Source organism: Vidua chalybeata, chromosome 3, assembly GCF_026979565.1.
Source record: "Vidua chalybeata isolate OUT-0048 chromosome 3, bVidCha1 merged haplotype, whole genome shotgun sequence".
NCBI classification, from domain to species: Eukaryota; Metazoa; Chordata; class Aves; order Passeriformes; family Viduidae; genus Vidua; species Vidua chalybeata.
In genome coordinates, this window is record NC_071532.1 from 54,606,401 (window position 1) to 54,631,229 (window position 24,829).

Sequence of the window (24,829 nt, forward strand, 5' to 3'; positions counted from 1 at the left end):
GGCTGTGATCTACTGTCACTATTTATCTTTTTACTTTTTTTTCCCTCATTCACTGCATTTGAATTGGTCCTCATTCCAGCAGCTTTGCTGGAAGCTATATAATTACAGTCTTTTAAAAGAAAAATCTTTTACCTTTGAGTTGTAATAGCTGCTTATGTGGGTGAGAAAAAGTCATTGATGTCAGCTGATTGAGCTGAGAGGCTTGGGGACCTATGGCCCAATATCTTACACAAATTATTCACAGTTCTGTAAGATGCCTCATTGGTGTACTTGGCAGAGAGAAAAAAAGACTAAAATACTGAACTGCTCCTCCAACATCCATAGTGTCTTCTGATGAAGCCATGAGGACTACCCTGATTTGCAGATTGGAGCTCTTCCACAATAGCAAGATACTTCATTTTCTAGCACTATTTTTAAAAATCTTGTGCGACATTACACTCACTTTAAATGACTTGCTAGATCTCCTAAAGCCACAACATTTAGATAACATATTGAGGCAAGCTCAAAAGGACATTAGCCTTTTTCATTGGATTCATGCATTGTTTTAGAAATAATTTCTTATTTTTGAGTGCAAAGCTTTTCCTGTGAAAAAATTAGTCACTTTCTTTTTTGCCACAAGAACTTGCAGAGACTGTTGTTATTAATGAAATTATTTTTCTACAACTTGGAATAGCAAAAGCACAGATTTATGTTAGGCTAACCTCCATAAAACCCACAAGAGATGACAGCTTATTTTTTTAAACATCCTGATTAAGTAGAAAATAGGTCAAGGTTCTTTGTATCGGAGTTTTTTAGGGCTATTTTACAGCTTCACATCAAAATCTGAAGGAATCTTGAATGAAACGTGAGTTAAATAATAGCCTGCTAAAGTCATGTTAGAAATAACATTTTGGAAGAAGGAAAGCACTTAGGATTTCTATATGCTTTAAATGTTTTAAAATGTCATTTTTATCCCAAGAATGACTGATAGGATGACTTCCACATGTTCTGTTCCTAGGATTTATTTGGAATTCTATTTGCTGACTGAAATAGCACCCTTAAGATTTTAGTGACTTCTTTTTCTTTTTTTCCTTTCTTTTTTTCCTGATTAATTATGAAGCTACATACCCATCAAACTCCTCTTTTCTGTTACATAGATGGCATGTTTTAGATGTGTACAAATAGGGTATTTCACTCATACATAAAATGAAACATGATTTTTTCTTTAAATGAACAAATATGAAATCACAGACAGAATTAGTATAAAATTTGAATGTATTGAGAGAGAATGTGTATGTGAGAACATAATCTTTTACCAACTGTATGCCAAGTGCTGCATAAGAAATCAAAGGTTTCTCTGTTGTACAATTGTTAAAATTAAAGTATTGAAAGCAAGGCCTAAAGACCTATAGTCATTAGTAATTTAGAGGGCACTCCCTTAATTTAGGTAGAGGAATCTATCTAAATTAATGACGGATTAAGTCAGTGATGCAAGTCTGAGTTCCATTTCTGCATGGGTGGGAGTGTTCCAGGTGAGTGTCTCCACACTGGCTTACAGGGTGCAGGTAATTCACTAATCCAATACAAAATCCAAACACTCAAATTCTTTAATACATTGACAGTAGAAACAGTGATTTATCTAATGGCATTTCATGGACTTAATCCCTTCAGGAGTGCTTTTGCAGCGCTCTAAACTGTTTATAGGGTGCAGTCTAGACCGATGGTCACTACACTGATAGAATTGGCTGAGCTGTAACTGCATTCAAAACATGGAAGAAAGGCCAAACCTGTCCCAGACCTGAGTCACCCACTCACCGACCTGTGGGCTTACCCAGCTCAGGCCACAGATTCATTGCTGCATGGGTACCCAGGTATATTTCTTCACCCAGGGTCTTATGGATAACTTTTTCTTAAACTGGGAGTATGGATTCCTACTACAGAGAAGGAACTGGCATTGTATGCATTTCTCATCCAGCAGTGCAGTAGTGATTGTTGTACTTAATGGACAGCTTTTTTGAGTTTGGTTCATGGTATTCTCAGATTGGTCTTGGGAACTAAACAGGAATTTGGTGATCCAGATCTAGTAAGTTATTATCTTTTTGGAACTGAAATGCTGGATAATACAATCTCTAGCATTAGCACAGTACAGCCCAAGAACAGTGTTCCTTCATTACTTGCCAGTATTTATTTGCTCATCCCTATATATTTACTATACTGTGGATTTGAGATGGTAATACTAGGTTTAGTTGTCATTTTATCTCAATGACTTTAAGCTCATGAAATTCTAACCTGTGGAATGGAAACAAAAGCTCCTTTAGCTAGTCACTAAACAAGTTTTACAGATACAAATACAATCAGAGAGTGTTAAAAGTCCACAGTAGCAAATGAGCACTTTTTCATATGAATATTACAAAATGAATTTTTTTCAGCCCAGAAAAAATAATTTTTTTCTCCTGTACTGAAAGAAAATAAGAAAAACCCCTGCCACTGATGCTGTGTGTCCGTGTCTTGGAGCAACAAAACTGTCTATTGGTGATGATCTGAAATATAAACTTCTCACATGAATGTTTAATACATGTAAATGACAGGAATGAATGGTTAGGGCATGAGTTATTGTATACCAAAGAACATATATGCAGATGTGAGTGGAAGCCACCCACTGAAGTAACCATCCTGTATTAATATTTCAGTTCTCGGAGATTCGTACTGCTAAGCATTAAAGCTCAAAGGCTTGTCATGATGAACATCTTTTTATAGTCTGATCATATTCATGCATAATGAGACTTGAGATAATGTCAGTCATCTTCATTTATCCTCTGCCTTTGTAATTGTTGTGTGTATTTTACCTGCTTTAACTCAGTGTACATTTTCAGAATTTTAATGTGTCTACTAGCAATGGCTGGGAGCAGCAAAAATGTAACTCAGGAATGAGCACTCCTTGTTTTGGAAAGTATGTTTTTTCCTGACATTATGTCCTACAGACTTTTGTCTACATTATATATTCATCTCATCTTAGGAGGACTCCTAATCTTATTGCAGATGACCAGGTGTATGTAGATAGATGTAGTAAGGAAGATGTTTTTCTTCAGATGTTTCAGTTTCAGGCAGCACAAACAGGGATTTGAGGCTTGTCACTTCAGTTTTTCAGCTCTGACTCAGAGTCCTGCTGACTGAGAGCAGAGACGTCAATGCTCAGTAAACTCCTTGCATGTAGAAAGGGCTGATGGATATAAACAGGGTACTGTAAATGTAAATATGAATGTCTGCCTGGAATATTGCTACCTCTTGTACCATGCCTGCAAATTTCTGGAGGTAGTGATAGCTGGGTGACCAAAGGCCTCTGAGGCAGGTCGGCAGTGTTTAATCACAGAACTCAGCTGTGTGGGATGATCCCCTTGCACCTTGTGGGATGGGAACAGCCTGCATTGCTTCTACCTTCCTCGTGTACAGGTGACCCTGCAAAATGGTCCATGCTGCAATTACACAGGGGACACCCTCCTCTATTTCTACTTAAAATCATCTTGAGGCACTTCTGAATTGTATTTTTCAGCTATACATGGGTCATTTTATGTGCTGCTGTTATGTGCCTGTGTAAGATACACACATGCTGTATCATGGCACAAACCCACTTTTGAGATTGTAGGTGCCATTCAGACCTGAACAGATGATATAACTCTTGTTCATCCTTACTAGTCAACAAAATCTATGCTTACACTCTGCCACTTGTACCAAGAGGAGTGGTGGCTTTCCAGCACCCTGGATTTGCACAAATATAGCTGGTATAGAAATATTTCATCAGGCGTTAATCTGTCCCCATGGTGATAAGCATATATTTTCACAGTATAAAAAGCTGTCAAAAACAAGCACTTGCATGTTAAATATTATTCACCATTGGAGTCTACTAGTTTACCAGTTGGTTGATGTGGTGATATTTAATTTTTTTTTCTTTTATGGAAGGCTGAAAAAGCAGAAGGATTTATAAGACTTCCAGACTTCAGTGTGGATCGAGCAATTGAATGCAAAAAAAAGCAGTAAGTTTATCTCTTGTTCCTGGTTTTGCATGATTTTTACAACATTGCAAGGAATGAATCTCAGTAGTCTTTGACAGTGAAGCTGTGGGGAGTTCTTTTGTGTTGTATAAATAATGAGATATTAATTGAGCTACTGAAAGAAAACCATATTGCAAAAATATTTTTGAAAAATCTCTGCCAGATGTGCTTTGCTAAAATCACAAAAAAAACCCCAAAAAACCAAAAAAAACACCCCACAGATGAGTGTGCCAAATGCTTTCTTTTTTTGTCTCATTTTTTTCATTTGCTGGTTATGAGTAGACTGTAGTTCTCAGATGCTCCCTCTTAGTTGAGGAGGACAGCAAGTAATGATGTATCACTCCAAGCCTGGATTATTCTTTAGGCTGCTGTGGTGCAACTGAGCTTGGGCTGTACTCGAAGCCTTTGGTTGTGCAGGGAATAAATACTTTCTTTAGCAGGGTGGGCATTTAAAAATATTATCTCCAAACACCATATGCAGAACTGATTTCCAGCTGCTTCTGGAAGCTTCTTCAAAGGTTTAGAGAGGTGTTGCTGTTCAAAATTATAAAGTGCAGCATGGTTTTAATTGTGTCCCTCAAGAGAAAGCCTTCATTCTTCTGATGGAGAAGTCAGAAGAGTCAGTCACTCTTCACCCACTGTTCACCCACTGTGTGCTGCTTGTGATTTTACTGTGTCACATATCCCTTCCTTCAGCCATCAGTTTTCCATGCTTTGGGGTCTTAGCCTTATTGACCACAGCACACGGAAGCTGTTCCATGTTTTGGCTCACTACTGGTGCTTTCTTCCAACATTTTTCAAGTTTGCATTACTTCTCAGAGCTGGAGGAAGCAAAACTGCACATAGTATTTGGGGTATGAGAAGGCAACAGAATTATGTAATGAAATAATGGAAGACTTTGTTTTATTCTTTATTCCTTCCTTTTTAGTTCCCATAGTTTATACTTTCTGAATAGTGTGTGGCCTAGGAAATGAGCTAAAAATAGACTAGCGTTCTAAAGAAAGAGCTGTATTGATGGACAAGCTAATCTGGATTAACACAGTGGAGTGAATAAATATTTTAAATAATTCATTCAGCTATTATTTTTTCATTCTTATGGAAACTATTTTTCTTCATATCTTTTATCTTTTTCTTTTCCCAAAGTGCTATTAAGATCAGCCACCCACAGATCAAGACATTTTATTTTGCGGCAGAAAATGTTCTGGAAATGAACACGTAAGTAGGAGTGACTGGTCATGTTTCATCCTGTCTCATGCCTGAGAATACCCTTTGAAAGTTCATTCTTTCACTGTCAAGCAGTCGTTGACAAAGTTATTTGGGGAATTACTGAGTCTAATTTTTCTGGTCACTAAATGGAAGAAAACTATTGCTCTTTGTTCACTAATTCTGATTGAAATCAGAATTGCATAATTAGCCCAGTTTTGAGACTAATCTTCCCAATATTTATATAAATTTATATAAATCCCTTTCTGTTAGAGCAGTGCTAAGATTCGATAGCAAGTACAGCACTTGGGAAGAAGTGAGGGGAGAAAGGAAAGAGAGGGAAAAGTCTCAGAAGTGATCTAGGACTAGAACACAACAATTTCGGAGTATCATAGCAGCTAACAAGGAGGCTTAGAGGGATGGAAAGGTCTGTTTCCGTAATGTAAATTAGCGTTAACTTAAGCATCAAACTATGCTGTCATTGGATGATCGTCATGGCAGGTCAGAAATTTTCTTTCCACAAATGTCTAGAAGATTAACAACCAAATAGTTGTCAAGTAAAAATGGATATGAAAACTGCTATTTTAGAAACCACTAAGCTATCGAAAGATATTATTTTCTACTGATACAAATTTGTCTGATTTAGATATATTTAGATATATCTCATACCTTTGCCCTTTTTACTTCAGATTGCAGTCATTAAATGGCCAAATACTGGATAAAAAGCAGTACAATTTAAATGGGAAGCGAGCTCCTACAATAGTCAGGTCAGGATTTTAATCATGGCTCTACTGGTGATCTTTGTGTGATTTTTCACAGGGCAATGACTATTCATTCCCTCTATAAACAGGAGACCTCATACATATTTACCACAATAGAAAAAGAGAGAGGTTGAGAGAATGTGTGTGATCTATAGATATAGAAATGTACAATATTACAGTAGTGTATGTACATAGATAGGTATTCATAAATCTGTACTCTCCTGATGCCTACAAGTAAATATAGATGAAAAGAATCTGTTGCTCTGTGCAAGCTGGAGCATCATGGAGCATTCTCGTAACCATCTATTTCGGTGTTCCTGCATTTCCCACCAGAGCTCCTGACTGGAGTGACAAGATCCTGAGGCAGATAGGATGAGGATGACTGAGAATGAGGGATCACTGGGTAGGAGAATTTCAGCAGAGAGGGTAACCCTGGTTAAGAGAGAAGAGATGGAAGGACATATGGAGAAGGAAATTTAGAGCTAATGGAGGACATTAGTAAGTGCTAACAGCCAGTTTGGAGCCCAGCTGGAAATTCTCATGTGAAAAATGTTTAGTCTCCTGTGAGTCAGTGATTGAAATCTATGCAGGTGTCTTAGCTCTTATTCCCCTGGAATGATTTTGTTCAAACTCCACTTGATTAAATTTCATTTTGGCTTAAAGCTAGGTAGTCTAGTGTTAGAACAGCCTGCACTATGCTGTACTAACCCCTCACTGTTGCAACTGATGATGTTTTCCTTGGCAAAGTACAAAATACATGCATTTAATACATAAAGTACACGCATACTCACACATATGTTGAAACAGACTAAAAGACATCTGTTCTCTTGGCTCCAGTCCTGCAAATACACATGTGAATGGTTCCACTGAACTCACTGGAGCATTTGTGTGTGTCGAGTTCCTGGTGTGCATAAATGCTTGATGAATCATGACCTTTTGTAACTCTTCATGCATATATCAATATATATGCATATACCTCTACATATATCTCTATTAAATCAACAGTGGATTTATTAACACAGTCATTTCTTTCACTAATTTATCATGTATTTGCTATTGTCATGTACACATGAAAAGTAAAGCCATGCTGACTAGCTGCATGCATTTAGCTGGCCAGTTGTATATAGTTATTAGTGACTTGTCTGCCCGTGTCATTAATGAAGTCCTAGAAATTTTTAGTAAATATTTTCATTGTTAAGGTGGATTTTCATTTAAAAAATCATTCTGTTAGGATTAGCTGTCAGAAAAGAGTCAATGGACCACTCTTATAGAAATGAAACTTTGTTTTTCTGATTTGTTTGTGGCTCTATTGCTTATACTGCAGTCTAAAAGTGCAGTTAGTTTGATGCTGATCTTACTAGCAAATTCCCTGTTGCTTTAGTAGAACCAAATTCAAACAGAATTTTTTTTCCAGTAATGAATTCCTGCGCTTCCTACTTTCTCTGTATATGCCTTGAGTTTTAATCTTAAAAGCTTGAGCCTTTTCAGTTGTTAGTTGCTTAAAATGTGGATAGATCTGAATGACCTGCAGGCAAACATAATATACCAAAAGTATAACTAGGGAATGTTTCTAGCACCAGAAAAATGCAGCCATCTAGGAAGATAAGTGAGAAACACCCTGGTTATAGCATAAACCAACACAGGAAGTGAGACTTACTAAAACAAAAAGTACATAGCAAGTTGAAAAATGTGATATGTTCTGATCAAAAAGTTTGGTTTCAAGTGGTGCAGACTGTGCTGCAACAGTTTTGCCCAGGGCAGATGATGTCACCTTCTGAGGCTCCCATGCCTTTGTCTTCATCTCAGGTGAAAGATGGCACCTCAACAGCTGGACTAATTCACTGACATGGTGTTACAGCACAAAGACTTTCTTTATCTTACACAAATGCAGCTCCTGGGTCATCAGTAGTACCTTTCTTTCAGTATCAAGGAAAGATGTCCCAGGCAACTAATCCTATTCACTACAGGGAATATTAATATAGAGGTAACTGGTGCCTTTCTAGAAGATGATCTAAGAAATAGAAACTTTGACATTTGGTCTTCAGGCTAATGAAAACAGATGTGATGTAGAACACAACTGAAAGCATCAAAACTCAATCTGAAGAGCATATGAGTGTCCCTGACTCTGTGTTCCCTCTATTTCAAACACAGGTGGCTAAGTAAGCTGGGAATGGCTGTAGACCCTCAGGCACCAAACAGGAAGAATGAGGAAGGTATGCTCCTAACTGGCTTCATTATGGTTCTTCACAGTTTTTGCTTGGCCAAATTTTTGTCAGCTATTTTCTTTCTTTCAAACTGTCATCTTGGGTCTGCCTACTGCCTGAGCTCAGAGAAACCACAGAAAAAGAAAAAAATTATGAGAAACAGTGTGAGAGACACTAGGTGATCTTTTGAGAGGTGTGTAACTACTTTCTGGCAGTTTGCTGGCTTGCTAAGCCTACCAAGTGTGGAGAGGAACAGCTGTGCTGCTCTGGGTTTTGAGTTATATTACAGGAGTGCTGCAGCATGGCAGCTTGCAGGCCCAGGATACCTTGTGCTCTGCAAACCCATCCCTACTGTGTCCTCCAGTCCTGGGGTTTCAACAACTGCAGTGCTGGGGGATGAGGGGGTGGTACTGCTATTCTGGAGCCTACAATTTGTTTCAGAGCCAAGCCCGAGTTCATTATGGAATGAAAAACTTTAAAAGTCCTAAACAATTAATTTATTGTCTTAATTTTTACACTCACCTAATATAACTCTTTGGTGGGAGTATACCAGCACTCAAATCACAAATCTGGGCAGAGGGGCTGGTTTAGAATGAGAAGTGCTCTGAGTAATATTATGTTACCAAACCAGGAATGGACTCTGAGGAATATGTGTCATCATCTGGGCTTTTAAGTCTCCGTTTTTAGAGTATTGGTACCCAGTGCCCTTTTTGGAATTGCTGAGCTTGTGAAGGAGCTGTCATTATGAAGAAGAAACTGGTATTTTCAGTAGTATGAACATTTAGGTGATGCAGCCTGTTTTGCCTAAGCAATGAAGTGTTCTTCTCTGTATCCTTTCTGCTTTATCACAAAATTCAAGATTGTCCTTTATGTCCAGGCTCGAGACATGTCATTACATTATTGATTAATTTAATCTGGCTCCATTTATGCTCTACCATTAAAAGCAGCTTTGGGGTTGGTAAACACTGATGCTACTGATTCCTGGAGAATTCAGCAAGTCTCATCAGTTTCTTTGTTTTCAGTTCACATTTGTTTCTTGTCAGGAAACTTGTAAACTTCCACACCATCTAATTCTTCCTGCCTGTATCCTGTTTGAAGCCAACTTTATCAAAACACATTAGGATAAAGGGCTATATTGTCTATTAGGTTGTGTAGCAAGAACTGCAAGATACTTGTACTCAGGGAGGAAGTGTGCAAATATATTATCCATCTTTTCATGAAGGGAAAGGTTCAATGGAAAATGGGAATGGCCAAAATTTTTTTACATTAAACCAATTTTTTTAAACTCAAAAAAATGTGATACTGGTTGTATTGGTTGAATCAAGAATTATGAAGCTGGACAGAGGCTCTTGGTCAGCACAGGCTTCTGAGTGCCAGTGGCCAGCAAAGGGTAGCACTGGATTCCATGGACACCACAGGGGCAGCCTCTGTTCTGTGATCCTTGGCCCCCAAGTTGTCCTCATCAAGGTCTGAGCTTGTCTTTGCAAACTCTCGTGTCCCCAGCTCAGTGGGGTGGGGGTGAGTGCTGTCACCCTGCGCAGGTGGTGCAGGGCGGGATGCAAGCACTTGCTCCTATAAAGTTTGCATTTGTGTTGGGACATTTAGCAAAAGTGATCTTTGTGGCCTTTCAGTGCACAAAGAGGACCTGTAAGAAAGATGGGGGCAAACATTTTAGCAGGGCATACTGAACAAGGGGTAATGGTTTTACACTAAGAAAGGGCTGGTTTAGACTAGATATAAAGATGTAATTTGTTACAGTAAGGTTAGTGAAACACTGAAACAGGTGGCCCAGAGATGTGGCAGAAGTTCCATCCCTGGAAACATTCAAGATCAGGCTGGACAAGGCTCCAAGCAGCTTGGTCTTGTTGAAGGTGTCCCTGCTCATTGCAGAGAAGTTGGACTATATGACCTTTTAAGGTCCCTCCCAAACCAAACTATTCTATGATCTTGTCTAGTGTTTACTATTGCCAGGTCCTGGGCATAAGAACCAGCAACATTCTGCCTCCCTTTTTCTGTGTATAATTTTATCAGTGATTATCACTTCATTTAATCCACCTTTAAAAAAATTTGTAGAAAATGTTTTCACCTGCTGTATAGATAGTTGAAAGAAATAATAGAATGACTGCCTCTGCTACACATCAGTGAGTTAAAACTCCTGTGAGATTGATTTTGTTACAAAAAAAAAAAAAACACAAAAAAAAGCAAAAAACAAACAAACAAACAAACAAAAAAACCAAAAATCCAACAAAAAAGATACAAGTAGGGTAGTCCTAGAATACTGTGTTTACTTTTGGTTTTACCTCTTCATATGTACTGCCATGCTGTATGGTGTGTCTATATGAGATACCATGTGTGACAAAAGACTCTCACAAAGCTGCTCTATAGTTTTCAAACCATGATATGAACAATCAGTTTATTCCAAAATTGCAGCCAAAGCCCCTGTGTGCTGTTGCTAGCTCCAGGAAAACTTAGTGGTTACAGGGATTAAGGGATTGCCTCTGCTACTTGCAACAGCTCTCCAGCATTGCCGCAAGTGGATTAGGAGACACTGACTTGGTAAAGTGTAGTCTTAAATCCAGAACATCCTACTTGGTGATCTTTGGTTGTCACAGTACTGCAAAGAATAATGCACTGGTCTAACTCTTTATTTTTTGCTCATTTTCCATGTTTACCTCAGAATGCTACAGTGAAAGTGAACATGACGATCCAGAAATAACAGACACGCCACCTCCACCCTACGCAGTCCAGACCCCACCTCCTCCTTCGGTAAGTGTTCCAGTTATTATCTTTTTTCTTCTTGCAAACAGGTTGAAACAAAACCCTCCTGAGGTGGTGGACCTCTAGGAATAACCTAAAACAGTGTCTGGAAATGTCCACACTGTGTTCCTGTGAAACCTTCATGCACAGACTGCCCGCCTCATGGCAGAGCACACAGCTGGCACATCCTGCATCACAGGGAGCTTTGCACTCTAAAAGATCAGCTCCTTCCTATTTATCTTGCTGGAGAAAGGAAGGTGTCATTCTACCTCATACACAAACTGTGTCTTTTCTTTACAAGGTTTTTAACACACTGCTATAAGCTGTTTTTTTTCATACTGTTCTGTCTTTTTTTTAAAAAATCCATCCTGAAACCTCTCTCTTTTTGTGACCTTGGTGGCATATCAAACAGCTTCATATTTATTTATTTGAGTGGGCTGTTTTTAAGACTGCTGAATTTAAAGCTGCTTTTGTGGCAGTGAAGTGAGGGGAAAGAGGCCACTTCACACAGAGATAAGAATCTGTTTTATTTCTTCTACCTCTGAAAAATAGACTATGAAAAAAGATAATAGGCATTCTTCCAAAATCTATGTAGCATATTGTCCCAGAATATTCCTTCCTGTCTCACTTCATTTCATAAATTAAAATAAGCACTATGAACCCTCATGAGTCTAATCAAATTGGTTTGCCTAATTATTATCTACTTCTTGCCCTATTAATTTTCTTTCTATATAATTATTTTTTCCCAGTGATTTCATTACACTTACATGTGATTTAAATGGATTTTTAAAAAAATCTTTTAATTTTAAAATTTTTTTCCCATTTTTTTTTTTAAGTAAAGAGAGAAAGTTGTTAATGTGCTATGACAGGTAGCTTCACTAGTAGGTTTGGGGTAGGTTTTTTTCCTCTCTTTGCAGCCTTTAAAAGAAAAGTTTTATTTGTAGTAGAAGTCAGGAAGTCCTGTTGCAAGTAGCAGAGGCAATCCCTTAATCTCTGTAACCAGTAAGTTTTCCTGGAGCTAGTAACAGTCACTGGGGGTTTGGCTGCAATTTTGGGGTAAACTGATTGTTCATATCATGGTTTGGAACAATAGAGCAGCTTTGTGAGAGTCTTTTGTCACCACACTTTAATTTTTTTTTTTTTTTATTTTTCCCATTAAAATGGAAAGCCAAAATTACTTAATTCTGTGTTTAGAAATGAGTGATCTGGTTTGGGTTGGTAATAAGGAATCCTGGTTCAAACCTTTCCCTTAACTACCTGAAAGTTAACACTAAGAGGTGTGCAGTAATATACTTAGTACTAAATATTCTCATGGCATTTCATGGAAGGGAAGTGTCGGCTGCCTCACTGTTGTGGTACAAGTTCCTCTGTGGCACGCTGAAATGACACCCAGTAGCTGGGTGGGCACAGGAGCAGCAAAGCAGGAGAAAATCTGAAATATACAGATGACCTAGAGAAGCTTGCGCAATCACAGGCATTAATAAAAGGAGATGTCATGGACAGGGTTGCCTGTCTGGCAATCTGTAATTAGCTCACATAAAGCTGGGAGCACATGCCACAGTGTCACCCACTCACCCCCCTCATTTTCTGTCAGATAAGTCAGTCTTCACTTCCTCTCCCAAATGTGTGACGTTTATCACTAGAACAATCCACTGGCACGCGGGGGTGTGAGGCATTCACTGCTGTAGAATGTGATTCCTTGTTGCCTGTATTAAGTGGAGGTTAAATGTGACTGAGTGGCTATAAATATCAGAGGAGAGAAGAACTTTGGCAATATGTCTCCTGCAGTTATTCAGGGCCGTGAATCAGTTAATGAAGCGTCTTGAATTTTATACCTCAGTGGCTTGACTTTAGGAGATGTAGATGTGTTTTCCGTCTGCTCACTTCTGAGTGAATGCCTGCGTTTTTCCAGATGAAGGGTTTTAAACAGGTGCTGGTTTTAGTTTTCTGTTTTTCTGGTTTCCTGCTGCCTGTTGGTCTGTTGCTGCAGAGGCCATCTCCGGTTGTCTCCTTCCCATCTGCTCCTCTTGAGTGCTGGCCTCCACATTTTGGCAGGGAACATGTGGGACACAGGCAGTGGTGCAGATGCTGAGGGATACTGCTTTCTCAAGCTTTCTCTTAAAGGGTATCTTCCCTTCAGCCTTTGCCTTTGTCAGCTGATTTTCTGATTCTTCCTATCCCTTAAAATCCCTTCCCTTGTGGACCAAGGTTAGTGTGTCCTGAGCAGAGGTGTCATCCTTTCACCCCAGAATTGGCCACTGCAACTGGCCACTCCATTTGCTGCGGATCTGCCCCATGCTCAGCTTGCTTACATAGAGAGTAGGAGCAGCTCTGTTCGACTGCAAGTCAGAGTCTGCTTTTAAATACCATATTTAATACGCCTTTCATTTCTGGACAAGTGCTGAAACAAGAAAAACACTGGAAGGATTGGGAAAGTGCCGCTTCTACTAAAACCTCAGTTCTCGGTTTGCAGCCTGTGGTTGTCTCAGGAAGGCTGGTTAAACACAGCTCTCTGCCTGTTTATTTGTTGCAGAGTTCTTGAACCAAGCTGTCAAGTCTCAAAAATGTGGTGGATTTGGGTTCATATTCTGTGGGTGCAGCACTTGGCCTACTTCAATTTTCTCAGATTGCTACTGAAAGTGACACTTATCCTGTCAACTCAGCTCAGTGTCAAGAATGCCACAGGCATTGACTGGAGTTCATTTCTTTTTATTATTTTAAGCAGAAAGGCCTTCAAACTTCTTGACATCAACTCAAAACTAAAAACTATTATTCTGGTAATAGAAACCCAGATGTAGGCTCTGTTACATTTTAGAGCAGCAAACACTTTGCTGTACTTCTAGCGCCAAGTTTGTACTTGCTGTTCTATTCTCTGCTGACTCAAACCATTTTGCAGAAGAAAAAAGTAGTGATCATGAGGTTCCATGTGTATGGATGGGTTTAGGTACTGTGGAGCAAAAAGTAAGTGAGGAACAAGTAAATTGTAACATCTGTAGGACAAAAGTTAAACTGACCACCTGCATTAATTTGCCCACGTGTGAATGCATACACAGTTAAAAAATCAGCGGATACATTAAGACAATAGATTGCAGCAGTGGCCAAAAAAACAATTGAAGAGTTTCATGTTCATAATTTTTCTCTAAAAAATACCTAGAGACTCATTAATTTCCAGTGAAATCCTTATGATCTGCTTTTTAAAACTTCCCCAAATGGAAATTTATTATCATATGGATGATTGCAAAACCTCCAGAGGAGTCAAATAAGATAGGTAAACATTTGTCATGCCAAATTAAAAACAAAACAAAACACATATGCAGACAAAAAGAAACACCTTCTGGCAGTCATATTTATTCTCACTCATATTTTTTAATTAACACACAATGAAAATGAAAATAAAAACATATTCCCCTCAGTGAGGCACAGCCTTCATTTCAATAACACTTTTTTTTTTATATAGACAAATGCCAGAAAAATAGAGGTGAGATCTTACATATTCCTTTTCCAGCTTTGAACAACTGAAATTAGACCATCTACAATATGTGGGCAAGAGCTCCCACTGTTCAGTTGTTCTGCTTGACTTTATAAGCACTTCAACAATTTATCTTTGTGATAGGAACTCTTAGATGAAATGCTTCATATCACCTGTGTTCCCAAGAGCATTTTTAGCATTCCTAGTTTACTACAGCATCTCCTTGTTCTTTGCTTGAGGATTACATATGTTAAGGTTTCTATTTTAGAAACAAAAATACACCTGAAACACAGTGCTGTACTTTTCATAGGTGAATATAAATGTCTGGGTCCTGCAATGTTTGGCAAAGTTTTGTAAGAATCATGAAAGGACCAGAAAAAATCCCTTATGAGGAATGGCTGAGAGAGCTGGGTTTGTTCAGTCTCAAGAAGGGGTGGCTCAGGGGAGATCTCATTCCCCTCTACAATCCCCTGAAAGGAGGTTGTAGCCAGGTGGGGGCCGTGTCTACAGTGACAGGACTGGAGGAAATGGCCTTAAGGTGGGACAGGGCAGATTCAGATTAGATATAAGACAGTTTTTTTTCACCATTAGGGTGGTCAGGGAATGGAATAGGTGAGTACCCAGTGAGGTGGTGAAGTCACCATCCCTGGAAGTGCTCAAGAGGGATCAGAATCCAGTGCTGGATGATATGGTTTAGGGGTTGCAGTGGAAATGCTGGGTGCTTGGCTGGACTGGATGAACTTGAGAGTCTCTTCCAACCTTGACAATTCTATGATACTATGAATGGCTTTGAAAATTTACAAAAGTGAAGAAGCTACTATAAACAAATGGTGCCCACAGTCTGATAGAAGTGTTCTTCACCCTCTGAATTGACTACTTGTTACATGATGCAGCTGTATTAGAAGCGCAGGAAGGCTTTGCTGGTTTTAATATAAGAAGGAAGTAGTATACATTACAGTATACAACTCTAAATTGGGAAGTTTAAAAATCATAATAAAAATTGTTACTCTTGGTTTGGTTTATTTGAATAAAACTTATTTCTGGTTTACTTTATAAATAGTATTCCAGGCTAGCCCCTTTACTGTGTTTTCAGCTTTTCCAGGTTTCCCTAGCAACATCTTCTCAGTAAGTTTCAATATTTTCAGTCTAGTTATTATCTGCTTTAATCCTTACTCAGATCTATTCTACATAAATATTAAGGACAGAAACTTGCCAGAATTGTGGTCCATTAAGTCTGGTATTCTGATGCTGGCATTGGCCAGTAGGAGATGATATGCAGAAGGAATAAATTTCTGCAGTAGCAAATCTGGCTTTCGTATCATGATGATCTCATCACAATTTCTTATAGTTTCTGCTAAACCTTCTTGCCCTGGTAAATGATTATCCCTTGAATGGACTAGGAAAAATACTTCTTTACTGTACTTCAGTGCTTGGGACCCCTTTTGTCTATCTCTGGTTATCGCATTGATGGAACTGTTGAGTGCTTCATGTTCAATGGCTAATTTGGAGTTTTTCTTCTCACTCTTGATTAGGCCAATAAAGTGAAGATAAATTAAAGAAAGAAGGTGAGTGTGAGACCTACCACAGAAGGCTACATTCAGCATAATAGTTTTCCTTGGTCTTCGTTTCTAGGTTTATACCTCTTTTGCCTTTGGCTTCCTGGTGGCTTGGTTTCTGAAGTTACTGCTCTGTAGGAGATTGGCTGCCACACCACAGACTTGTTTGGATGAATAAGTAACCAGATTGCATCAATTTTTGGTCATTCAGCATTTCAGCTGCATATCTATATATAATGTAGACCCTAGAAAAAGGAGTAATTTGTAAATAATTTTTCTTTTTTCTTCCTCCTCCCACTTTTGTTTCTGCAAAGCAGGATCAGCAGAAGTCATCAATCACCTCAACTCTGTCAAGTGAAGCATCTTGTTCTCTCTCCTCTCCTGAAAGCACTTTCAATTCCCAAGAATCATCATCTTCCTTGACATCCAAAGTGGTTTATTCCGAGAGGCAGTCTTGGCTTGACCTGGTTAACAGCTCTGCCACGGAAGAGGGTGATCAGCCTTTAACGTTCTGCGTACAGATTCATTCGGACGAGGCGCCAGAAGTGGTCTGTGGAGATGCAGCAGAAAGCCAGGAAGTCTGGCTTTCCGAACCCACTGGTGGATCCCAAACCTCTTGCTTAAGTGCAGATACACATTTTCTAGCTGTGCCAGATGGAACAGGACAGCGATCACTAGCCAGAGGTGAGCTAATGAGAGACTTTTGCTGCAGAGCCATACAATAGAAGAGTTACTGGTTTCCTTAACTTCCTTCCCCCTTCCTTCCTCTATATTCTTCGCTGAAGAGTTTTCCAGTGGCATATAATTTATAGCATTTAAATTATTGCACATTAAATATATAACCTAGTGTCTGGTTGGTAGGTACCTTTACAGCTTTTCTCAAATTGTATCTATAGGTTAGACCATAACCTCTGTATATAAATTTAGCATACACATAATTTTATTAACAGTCGTTATTTCAATGCACATTATCTTTTATTAGTTAGGATTGAATCAAAATGCTAACAAAGTGTGTCACAGAATGGACACTAACAGAACTGTAATATGTAGGGAATGGTGAACATGGGGTTAACTCAGTCCAGTTTTACAAATGCTGTTGTAAATTTCATTTACTCCAAGTACATACTCCCTATTTGCTTCATTAAGCTTCATTGTAATCAAGAGAAAACAACTGAAATCCTGAGTCAGAAAGTCCATTAAGACCGGATTTTGTTTAAACAAAGAGGTGTCTGCACAGTATCTTCCTGCTGAAATGTACTGTAAATTGAAAAAGGTGGTATGGTTCCAGAATTTGGTCATTGTTACTGTTCATAACTCTCCTGTATAGCGAGGAAATATCTCATGCCTTTTGAGCAAAGCTTCTTTCTGAATTAAAAGCAGTTGAAGCCGAAGAGTTGCTCCTGACATACAGTTCTGTGTAGATGGGTAATACATAAGGGAACAACAACATTCCTCTGCCTCAGCTCTTCCCATGATTCCAAATTCTTGTAAAGATTTAAAGTGAGTACTTTGTTGCTGAAAGAGAAGGGTTGTCTCAGCACTATGCAACAGAAAGGTGCATCTAAGAGTTTAGGCTGAAAGTAATGCAGTGGTGGAAAGAAACAACGCTGGAGTTGTCAGGAAATTAGGGTATTTCTCTGTAGGTGAACTTGATACTGAAAGATGATTCTATAAGGCACATTGGTTACCTGGTCAGTCCCCCTGTGTTTTACAAATATCAACGCTTAGAAAGCTGGAACCCCCGTATGTAGTCATATATTTTCTGATTTTACACAGAAAAAAAAGGGCATTAATTAAAGTTTTCATCAAAAGTGAAAATTAACTCCATGTTTTATGCTCACATACCTTATCCATTTTGTAGGCTTGTCTGCTAGAAAATTCTGCAGCAATGAAGATCAGAAACCATTAAAATCCAGAGTGAGCATATGTGCTCTTTCTGTGTATTGGAAAAGAGTGCTTTGAGTTACTGTGGAATCTAATTCCCCTAATTCTGGCTTTGCAAGTTGTGGAAAGGCTGGAGCTGGCAGAAATTGAGTCCCTACTGAAAAAGTCACAAAGACATATAAAATATATTGTTTTCTGTAATTTTACTTTCTAGGTTAAATTTGCTAAAGTAATGTCTTTGGAAAGCATCATTAGGGATATTCAAGTGGCTTGTTGGAATGTAGGTCATAAATGGCATAGTGGCTTATAGATCCTGTTGACAAAGATTCAGTAGTTGCTCTTCAGAAATCTTTTGCTTAAAACTTTTGCTTAGAATATATTCCTCTGGTATTGTTAGAAGTCCTGCAATAATGCATAGGTTATTGCTTTCCATTGTAATGTAAGGGTGGGTGACAAATACTCTTATGGATGTCATAGAATAAGCATGACACATTCATAATCACTTAAAGTATAGTTTGATAGGCTCAATCATACTAACCAATTAAATGAGATTAAAATGTAAATCAAGACATATTTTGGTATACTCCTGCAATGTGCAAGATGGTTTAATTTTGATTAGATTATTCCTGGGGAAATGAATTCTTCTGTTGCTCACTGCTTAGCTGATGGGCAACTCTGATGGCAGAACACAGAACACTTCCATCTTAACCACACTGGTGATCGCTGACGGAATTCCAGAAATAGATAATTTCACCAAGACAGTCACTATGGAAACTGTATAACCTCACTAGTTCTTGTCTGCATCATAACCCATTGCTGACCAAGTAAACATACACCAGACACAGGTCTCTCTTCCCTTTATCAGTCTGCATATTATGGGCTGGGTGTGGAGAGTGCTGCTGTGTGGGGCTCTCCCCTGCAATGGTCACTGAAAACTTCAAGGAAATATTTTTCAAGGAGATTAAGTTACTTCAATTTGAGCATGAAGTAGGAAAAGAAGGATTAATGTAAAATAACATTTCAGTTCCAAATGAAAATTATCAAAAAGGATACAATTCTGGTTCTATGGCTTATCCCCCAAGAATTTCCCTCTCCAGCTAGTTGATACGCATGTGCATAAATACTGTGAGATGAATTCAAGTTGTTGGGTAAAATCTAGCTGCAAATTCTCCTGATTTGCAATAACTGGTAAGAACGCCCTTGTTATCTGATGCAAAACAAGAAGGCATACCTCAGTGCAGTCGGTATTATTTGCTTTACAGTGCTTCAGAATAATGCATTTCTGACATGTTTCAGAGTCATGAGACTGCATCTAGGAGGAGACAAGCCTGTCTTTTGTCCAGATTTGTCCTGAAAGCACATGTTCCCCGTGTGTAAAGATGGCCCTGTTGTCATCAGAACAGTCATGTTCTTTGAAAGCCTTTGATCCCAATCTCTCACAGAACCTCCAGCTGTGTCTGTGCACTCTTTCTCCTGGTGAGGATAAAAAAACCCCTGCCACACTGTTTTCTGGCCACATTCTTTAAGGTAAAACCACAAGCTGAATTTTTGGTTGTAGCTGATAAGAGCCTAGAGTTGAGGTGAAAATTTTCTAAAACTGAAGAGCACTTTTGCTAGACAAAGTCTAGAAATGGAGACCAATATGAGAAAAGTTGGTTCCTAAAAGGAAGAAAGAGTAGCTGTGGTTTGTGGGAAGAGCTTACCATGAAAAAGTATGAAACAGTGAAGAAACCTTAGTGATGAGTTAAACAATGAAAGAAACATTTTTCAGAAATAAATTAAGAAAAGCTACAGATTCAACTAAATGGTGATGGATTATTTTCTCAACAGAGATTTTTTAATGAATTCTGCAAAGCAACTGGGAGTGTCTGGTGCAAGGAGTCATAACATACGATATTTTTAACAATCTTTCCAACCACTCTTAGTGGCATTATGAACATTGTCAACATTAATTCTCTGCACCAGTTACTGGGGAGATGTTACATACCAGAGATTGATACAAAGAAGGGGAGTTTATCACTTTTCTCTTTTGAAAGGAGACCAACATTATGCATCCATTTACATTTGGTGACGCAGCTTCTACATGCACAGGGACAAAGGATTCTAAACTGCCTGTAATGCAAAGAAACTGAAAGGTAAACAAGAAACAGCTGAGAATACAAACAGCTGTCTGACTATGTGTGCTGTATCCAGAAGCTGGTCTTGCCCCCTCCAGGATGGCTAGACATGTTCTCTAGCCAAACTCCATCCTTTGTATTTCTTCTGACAACCACTGGAAGAAAAAGTATATGATTCTGACACACCACCATTGTGATCAAAAACCACAACAGCTAAAGGAAGCCACAGGAACTGAGAGGTTATATAAGAAAATAGGAATGTGTGTTTCTATTTAGGGATCTACTACTATGGCAGTAAGATCCTTGTTCCCTGCATTTTCTGAGAGTTTCATGATCATATGAAGTTAAGGCATCTTGGCAAGGCATTCCTATTTTACCACCACTTCTGGTATATTTTACCTTAGCTCACAGTAGCTGTGGAAGATCTGCTGTGTGCTGATATTTTCAAACCTGGACAACTTTTCAAGTACCTCTTGGATTTTATCTGGGTTGGTTTTGTGGGAAGGAGTTGGTTAAATACGAGCTGGATTCATTCAATTCCTTCTGCTCTCACGACTGACATCCTCTTCCTCTCTGGAGTCCGCCTGTGCCAGTAATAGCCAGAACAGATCCTCTGGTGTGCTCTGGCCCCTTTTTTCCTTTTGCAAAAGTTATAGAAAATAGCTAGATTGTGGCTGAGACTAGCCGAAAAATGTGCCTATGGTGAGAACAACTGTGTGGAGAAAAAACTTCAATAATTATTTTGTTTCTCATAAAAAAAGCTTTAGAAATCACCATGAAAACTATGGTGCTATGGTTTTCTGAACCCTCTGAAAAAGAGATACTTATTTATGTTGTTTCCAATTAAGTTTATTAAAATTCCACCCCTCACTTCTGAGTCCACTATACCGTCAGACAACAGCATCTAATTGTGGTGCCATAGTTTTCCTGTTATTTTCTTCCAATCTTTCCTTCCTTAGTTCTGCATTTGCCAGTGAGGAGTTTGCCTGAGTTATGCTCACCTAATTGAATTTTTTCCCTGTATTTTCTGTTCCATAATTATGTGGGAAATGTGATTTCCCTGAGGTGAATTCATATTCCCATCAAAAAGTCTAGTACCACTGTGGAGAAGGGTTAAGGGGTGGATAGGTAGGTAAGGGCAAAAATCATCTATGACTTTTTTCCCTTTGCTCTTTTCAGCCTTGGGTGTATGTGTTCTCTCAACTGGCATAAAAACTTTTAGCAGAATCAGAAACAGAGGTGCTGGCAAAGCTACAAGACACTTATAAGAGTAGCAAGAACAGGAGGAAGAAGCAGAGTTTTTTTCCCTGGGATTAATACACAACTGGGGGTCTGTGAGATCTCAGTTACAGAATGGGAGAACAAATATTTACATTTCAGATAAATTTAGTCAGATATATTCTGTTGGAGGTGGTTTTCAATGAAAAATGTTCTTTCTGCCAAACATTTCCATTTTCTTTATCTTTACTACTGGGAAACAATCAACTATATTTTTCACAGCTGCTTTTTGAAAGTTCTGGATAATTTCACTTACGTAGGCCTAAAGAGCATTTAAGTTGGTATTTCAGACAGACTCTTGTACTGATGCTCCAAGATGGGGAGTCTCAATATCTTAATGTCTCCAGCCTCTGGCAAGTTGGCTGACATGAGAGCATAAGCTGAAAATTGAGGAGGTGAAGAATATGCATGTTGAACCTCTATGAGGTTGTTCTTGTCTATGATATCTCCTGTTAGAGGGAAATTCCAGAAAAATGGCATCAAGCCTCAGAATTTTAGTTTGTTTTATTTCCCCTAAATCAGAATTTTTCAGTTTCTCCATTACCTCTCCCCCTTTCAGATTTACAGCATCAATCTAGTGCATTCAGTGGCAGCTTCAAGCCTGCAAAATGTGGGTTTTTTCTTTCTGAACTTGGCTTAGGGGTACTCAGGATGCTGAAGGTAAAATTCTGGATAGGTAACATTCTGGTCTCAGTTTATCGAGGTTTATGTGCAGACATATCCTTTGTCAACAGCAACACTCTTCTACACAAATGTACAATATTAGGATAATCTCTTATTTTTTAGCTGTAGTTGAAATTCATCAAAGATAGAGACAAAAGTGCTATGAAACTCATACTTGGCTCTACACAACCTGTAAGTTCTACTCACCCTTGTTTTTCAGCAGTTTGCTGAAATCCCATTTAGTCCTTTATCTATCTGATATGAAGAATCGGACACATTCCTTTCCCTTTGAAATTACCTGACCCTGATTAATCCCTTGGAGGATGAGAATGGTGGAAGAATAAGAAATGGGAAAGGAGTTTCAGGTAGAAATCTTGAAAGTTTGCAGGAGCTGAGTTGATTTTGCTGGGCAAGTGCATCATGTGCAAGCCTTCTCCTGGGCTTTTCTGACTTTGGCTCCATCTTTCTCTGTGCTGAGTGTTACTGTGCTCCTTACAGTTTCCCACAAGTGCATGGAAGATATCAGAATATTTACCATGGAAGAAGAGTGTTCAGTGAGGGTGTTTTCTCAGGCTTGCTGCTTTGTAATCCTTTTAGGACATTGAGGAAGTTCATGAGTTAGCCTCAAAAGGTGTCTGGAAGAGACCTTAAGTCCCCTGTGGGTTGACTTTATCTAAAAGTTTCTGAACAGGATTGAAGAAACTTCTTTCCCTTCTTACACAGTTTTTCTTGGATAGCTGATAGAAAACAATTTATCTCTCAAAGTGTTACTGTGCACAGTCCTGATGGGTGATGTCTGCAGCAGACTTGAGCCAGTCCTGTGCAGAAGCTGGCTAATGAAACAAACAGCTGCTTCATCCCAAGAAAGTAGACAGGAAACTAGTTATTACAAGCCTCATGGCATGTGCCAACAGCTTTCAGGAAATACTATTGCCGTGTATTATGCCTTACACTTCCATTTTTTTTTCTGTTTCCTGCAGCTTGTTAAATATACAACAGTTCTCCTTTTCCTCCCCCAGCAATGTACCAATGTTGGAAGTTATATTTAGTTTTTGTCAAGTTACAGTAGGTTTTTTATAATCACACAGTAGTGAAGAATAGGCCAGAAATACAGTGAAGGCAAATATTTGCAGCATATCATAAACCTTTCTTGTAACCTAAATATTTAGAAAGAACAGAGATGTAGGAGGATGCTGTACTTTATAAAACATGGAAAAGATAAGAAGCAGCCTCTTTAGCATACTGACATATTGCAGAATTCTTTTCACAGCAGCATGAGTGAGCAGAAGGACTTGTTCCTTTTGTTCAGGATATATTTGCTGACTGCAGATGATTTAGAAAAGTAAATGTTTAACTTTAAAAGAAAAAAGTGCCCAGCCAGTTGAACGGGAATAGGAAGGACTGCAGTTGAGAAGAACCAACACCACTACCCCCAGTGATATAAAACCAAGTGTTATCCAAAGTGGATCTTGAGGGATTCATTAGCACCCTGAAAAGAGCAATAGCTGTAAGATTTTCCTTTAGAGATCACTGAAGCTGTGTGGACTGAAGGACAAGAAGCGAGTTGCGCAGTCTGTTGCTAAAAATGGCCTTCTACATATGCCTGGCACATTTTTAGTTTCTGTCTGTTCATTTTTAAGTTTTTTTATTCTGAGAAATGCCTTTACTTCAATTTTTGTCTTATCTTATGCTATTCTCAGCTTTTTACTCGCTTTTCCTTTCGTGTACTCTCTGTCTGGTCCTGCAGCTTGGGAGCCAGCAGAATAATTAAGGTGGAGATAATCAAGGCTTTGTTGTGAGGCATGGCAAGCAAATTCTCTGCCGCAGTCTGTGAAACTCAGGGGCAAGACATTGGATCCCGCAAGGGTTCTTGCTTTAATCTGTTTTCTAGGAACCTTCTCTTGCAGCCCCTGAAATATTTCTATGTTTCTTTTAATTGTTCATTTTTTTTTTAATTCTGTTTTCAATAATTACCAAAAGCTGGTGATGAATCAGCACACCAAAGAGAATTTGCCCTGTGAGTTGCCAGGTACAAGCATAATTCACTGTGCGTAGCATGCAGGGAGGGGTGAATGTGTGTAGATGCTATCAGAGTTGTTTCATTCAAACACAGAGCTACTGACAGTTGTTCAAAGTCTGTGATATATTCAGAGCACTAAAGCAGCACTCTATTAGTGGAGATACAGGCTCACATCTGTTTGGCTCATTACCTGATTTTTAACAACATGTGAGTTTGGAAGTATATTTTTCTCATAGGCATTGTTACCTTAGATATTACCCTAATTGCCCTTAGTTTTAACTCTAATACAATTATTTTTTGAGTTGGTTGGGAGCCTTCCTGATGGCTGAACATAACTTTTCTGTTATCTGCTGCCACATTCACGTTCTCATACCCAATTTATTCTTTTCTTTGCAGACCAGGAAAAATGTGATGATGATGATGAGATGGAGCGACTTTACAAGTCATTGGAGCAAGCAAGCCTGTCTCCCATTGGTGATCGTCGACTGTCAACTAAGAAGGAGCTTAGGAAATCATTTATCAAGCGCAGCAAAAACCCCTCCATTAATGAGAAGCTCCACAAAATTCGAATGCTGAACAGTACATTAAAGGTGAGTTTGCAGATCTTGCCAAGGAAAAGCTTGAGACAAAAAAACAGTTTGGCTGAAAAGAAGCAGTATAGACTTCAGCCAAACTCTAATTACATATTTACTGAAATCCCCAGAGAATTTTGTTAAGTTTTTGAATTCTTTTTTTCCGGTTCATTATGAACACTGATCTGCATTATGTTGTTCAGTTTGAACTGGAAGCAGAGGCAATAGCTCAGAAGGGACTCTTCTTGCAGAAGTTCCAGTCCATTTGGAAAATTTAATAAAGAAAACTCTTCGTTAACTGGAAAACTTGCAAGCTC

The 24,829-nt window shown here is 38.8% G+C and overlaps 1 protein-coding gene across 1 annotated transcript in view; it reads left to right on the plus strand.

The window, feature by feature from the left end:
• Window positions 1-24,829, plus strand: part of IPCEF1 (interaction protein for cytohesin exchange factors 1) — a 38,441-nt gene that overhangs the window by 10,140 nt on the left and 3,472 nt on the right. The window contains exons 4-9 of the mRNA XM_053938900.1: window positions 3,937-4,010; window positions 5,172-5,243; window positions 8,144-8,205; window positions 10,874-10,962; window positions 16,296-16,662; window positions 24,337-24,530. Of these exons, the coding sequence (XP_053794875.1) occupies window positions 3,937-4,010; window positions 5,172-5,243; window positions 8,144-8,205; window positions 10,874-10,962; window positions 16,296-16,662; window positions 24,337-24,530 (858 nt within the window). The remainder of the gene's footprint in view (window positions 1-3,936; window positions 4,011-5,171; window positions 5,244-8,143; window positions 8,206-10,873; window positions 10,963-16,295; window positions 16,663-24,336; window positions 24,531-24,829) is intronic.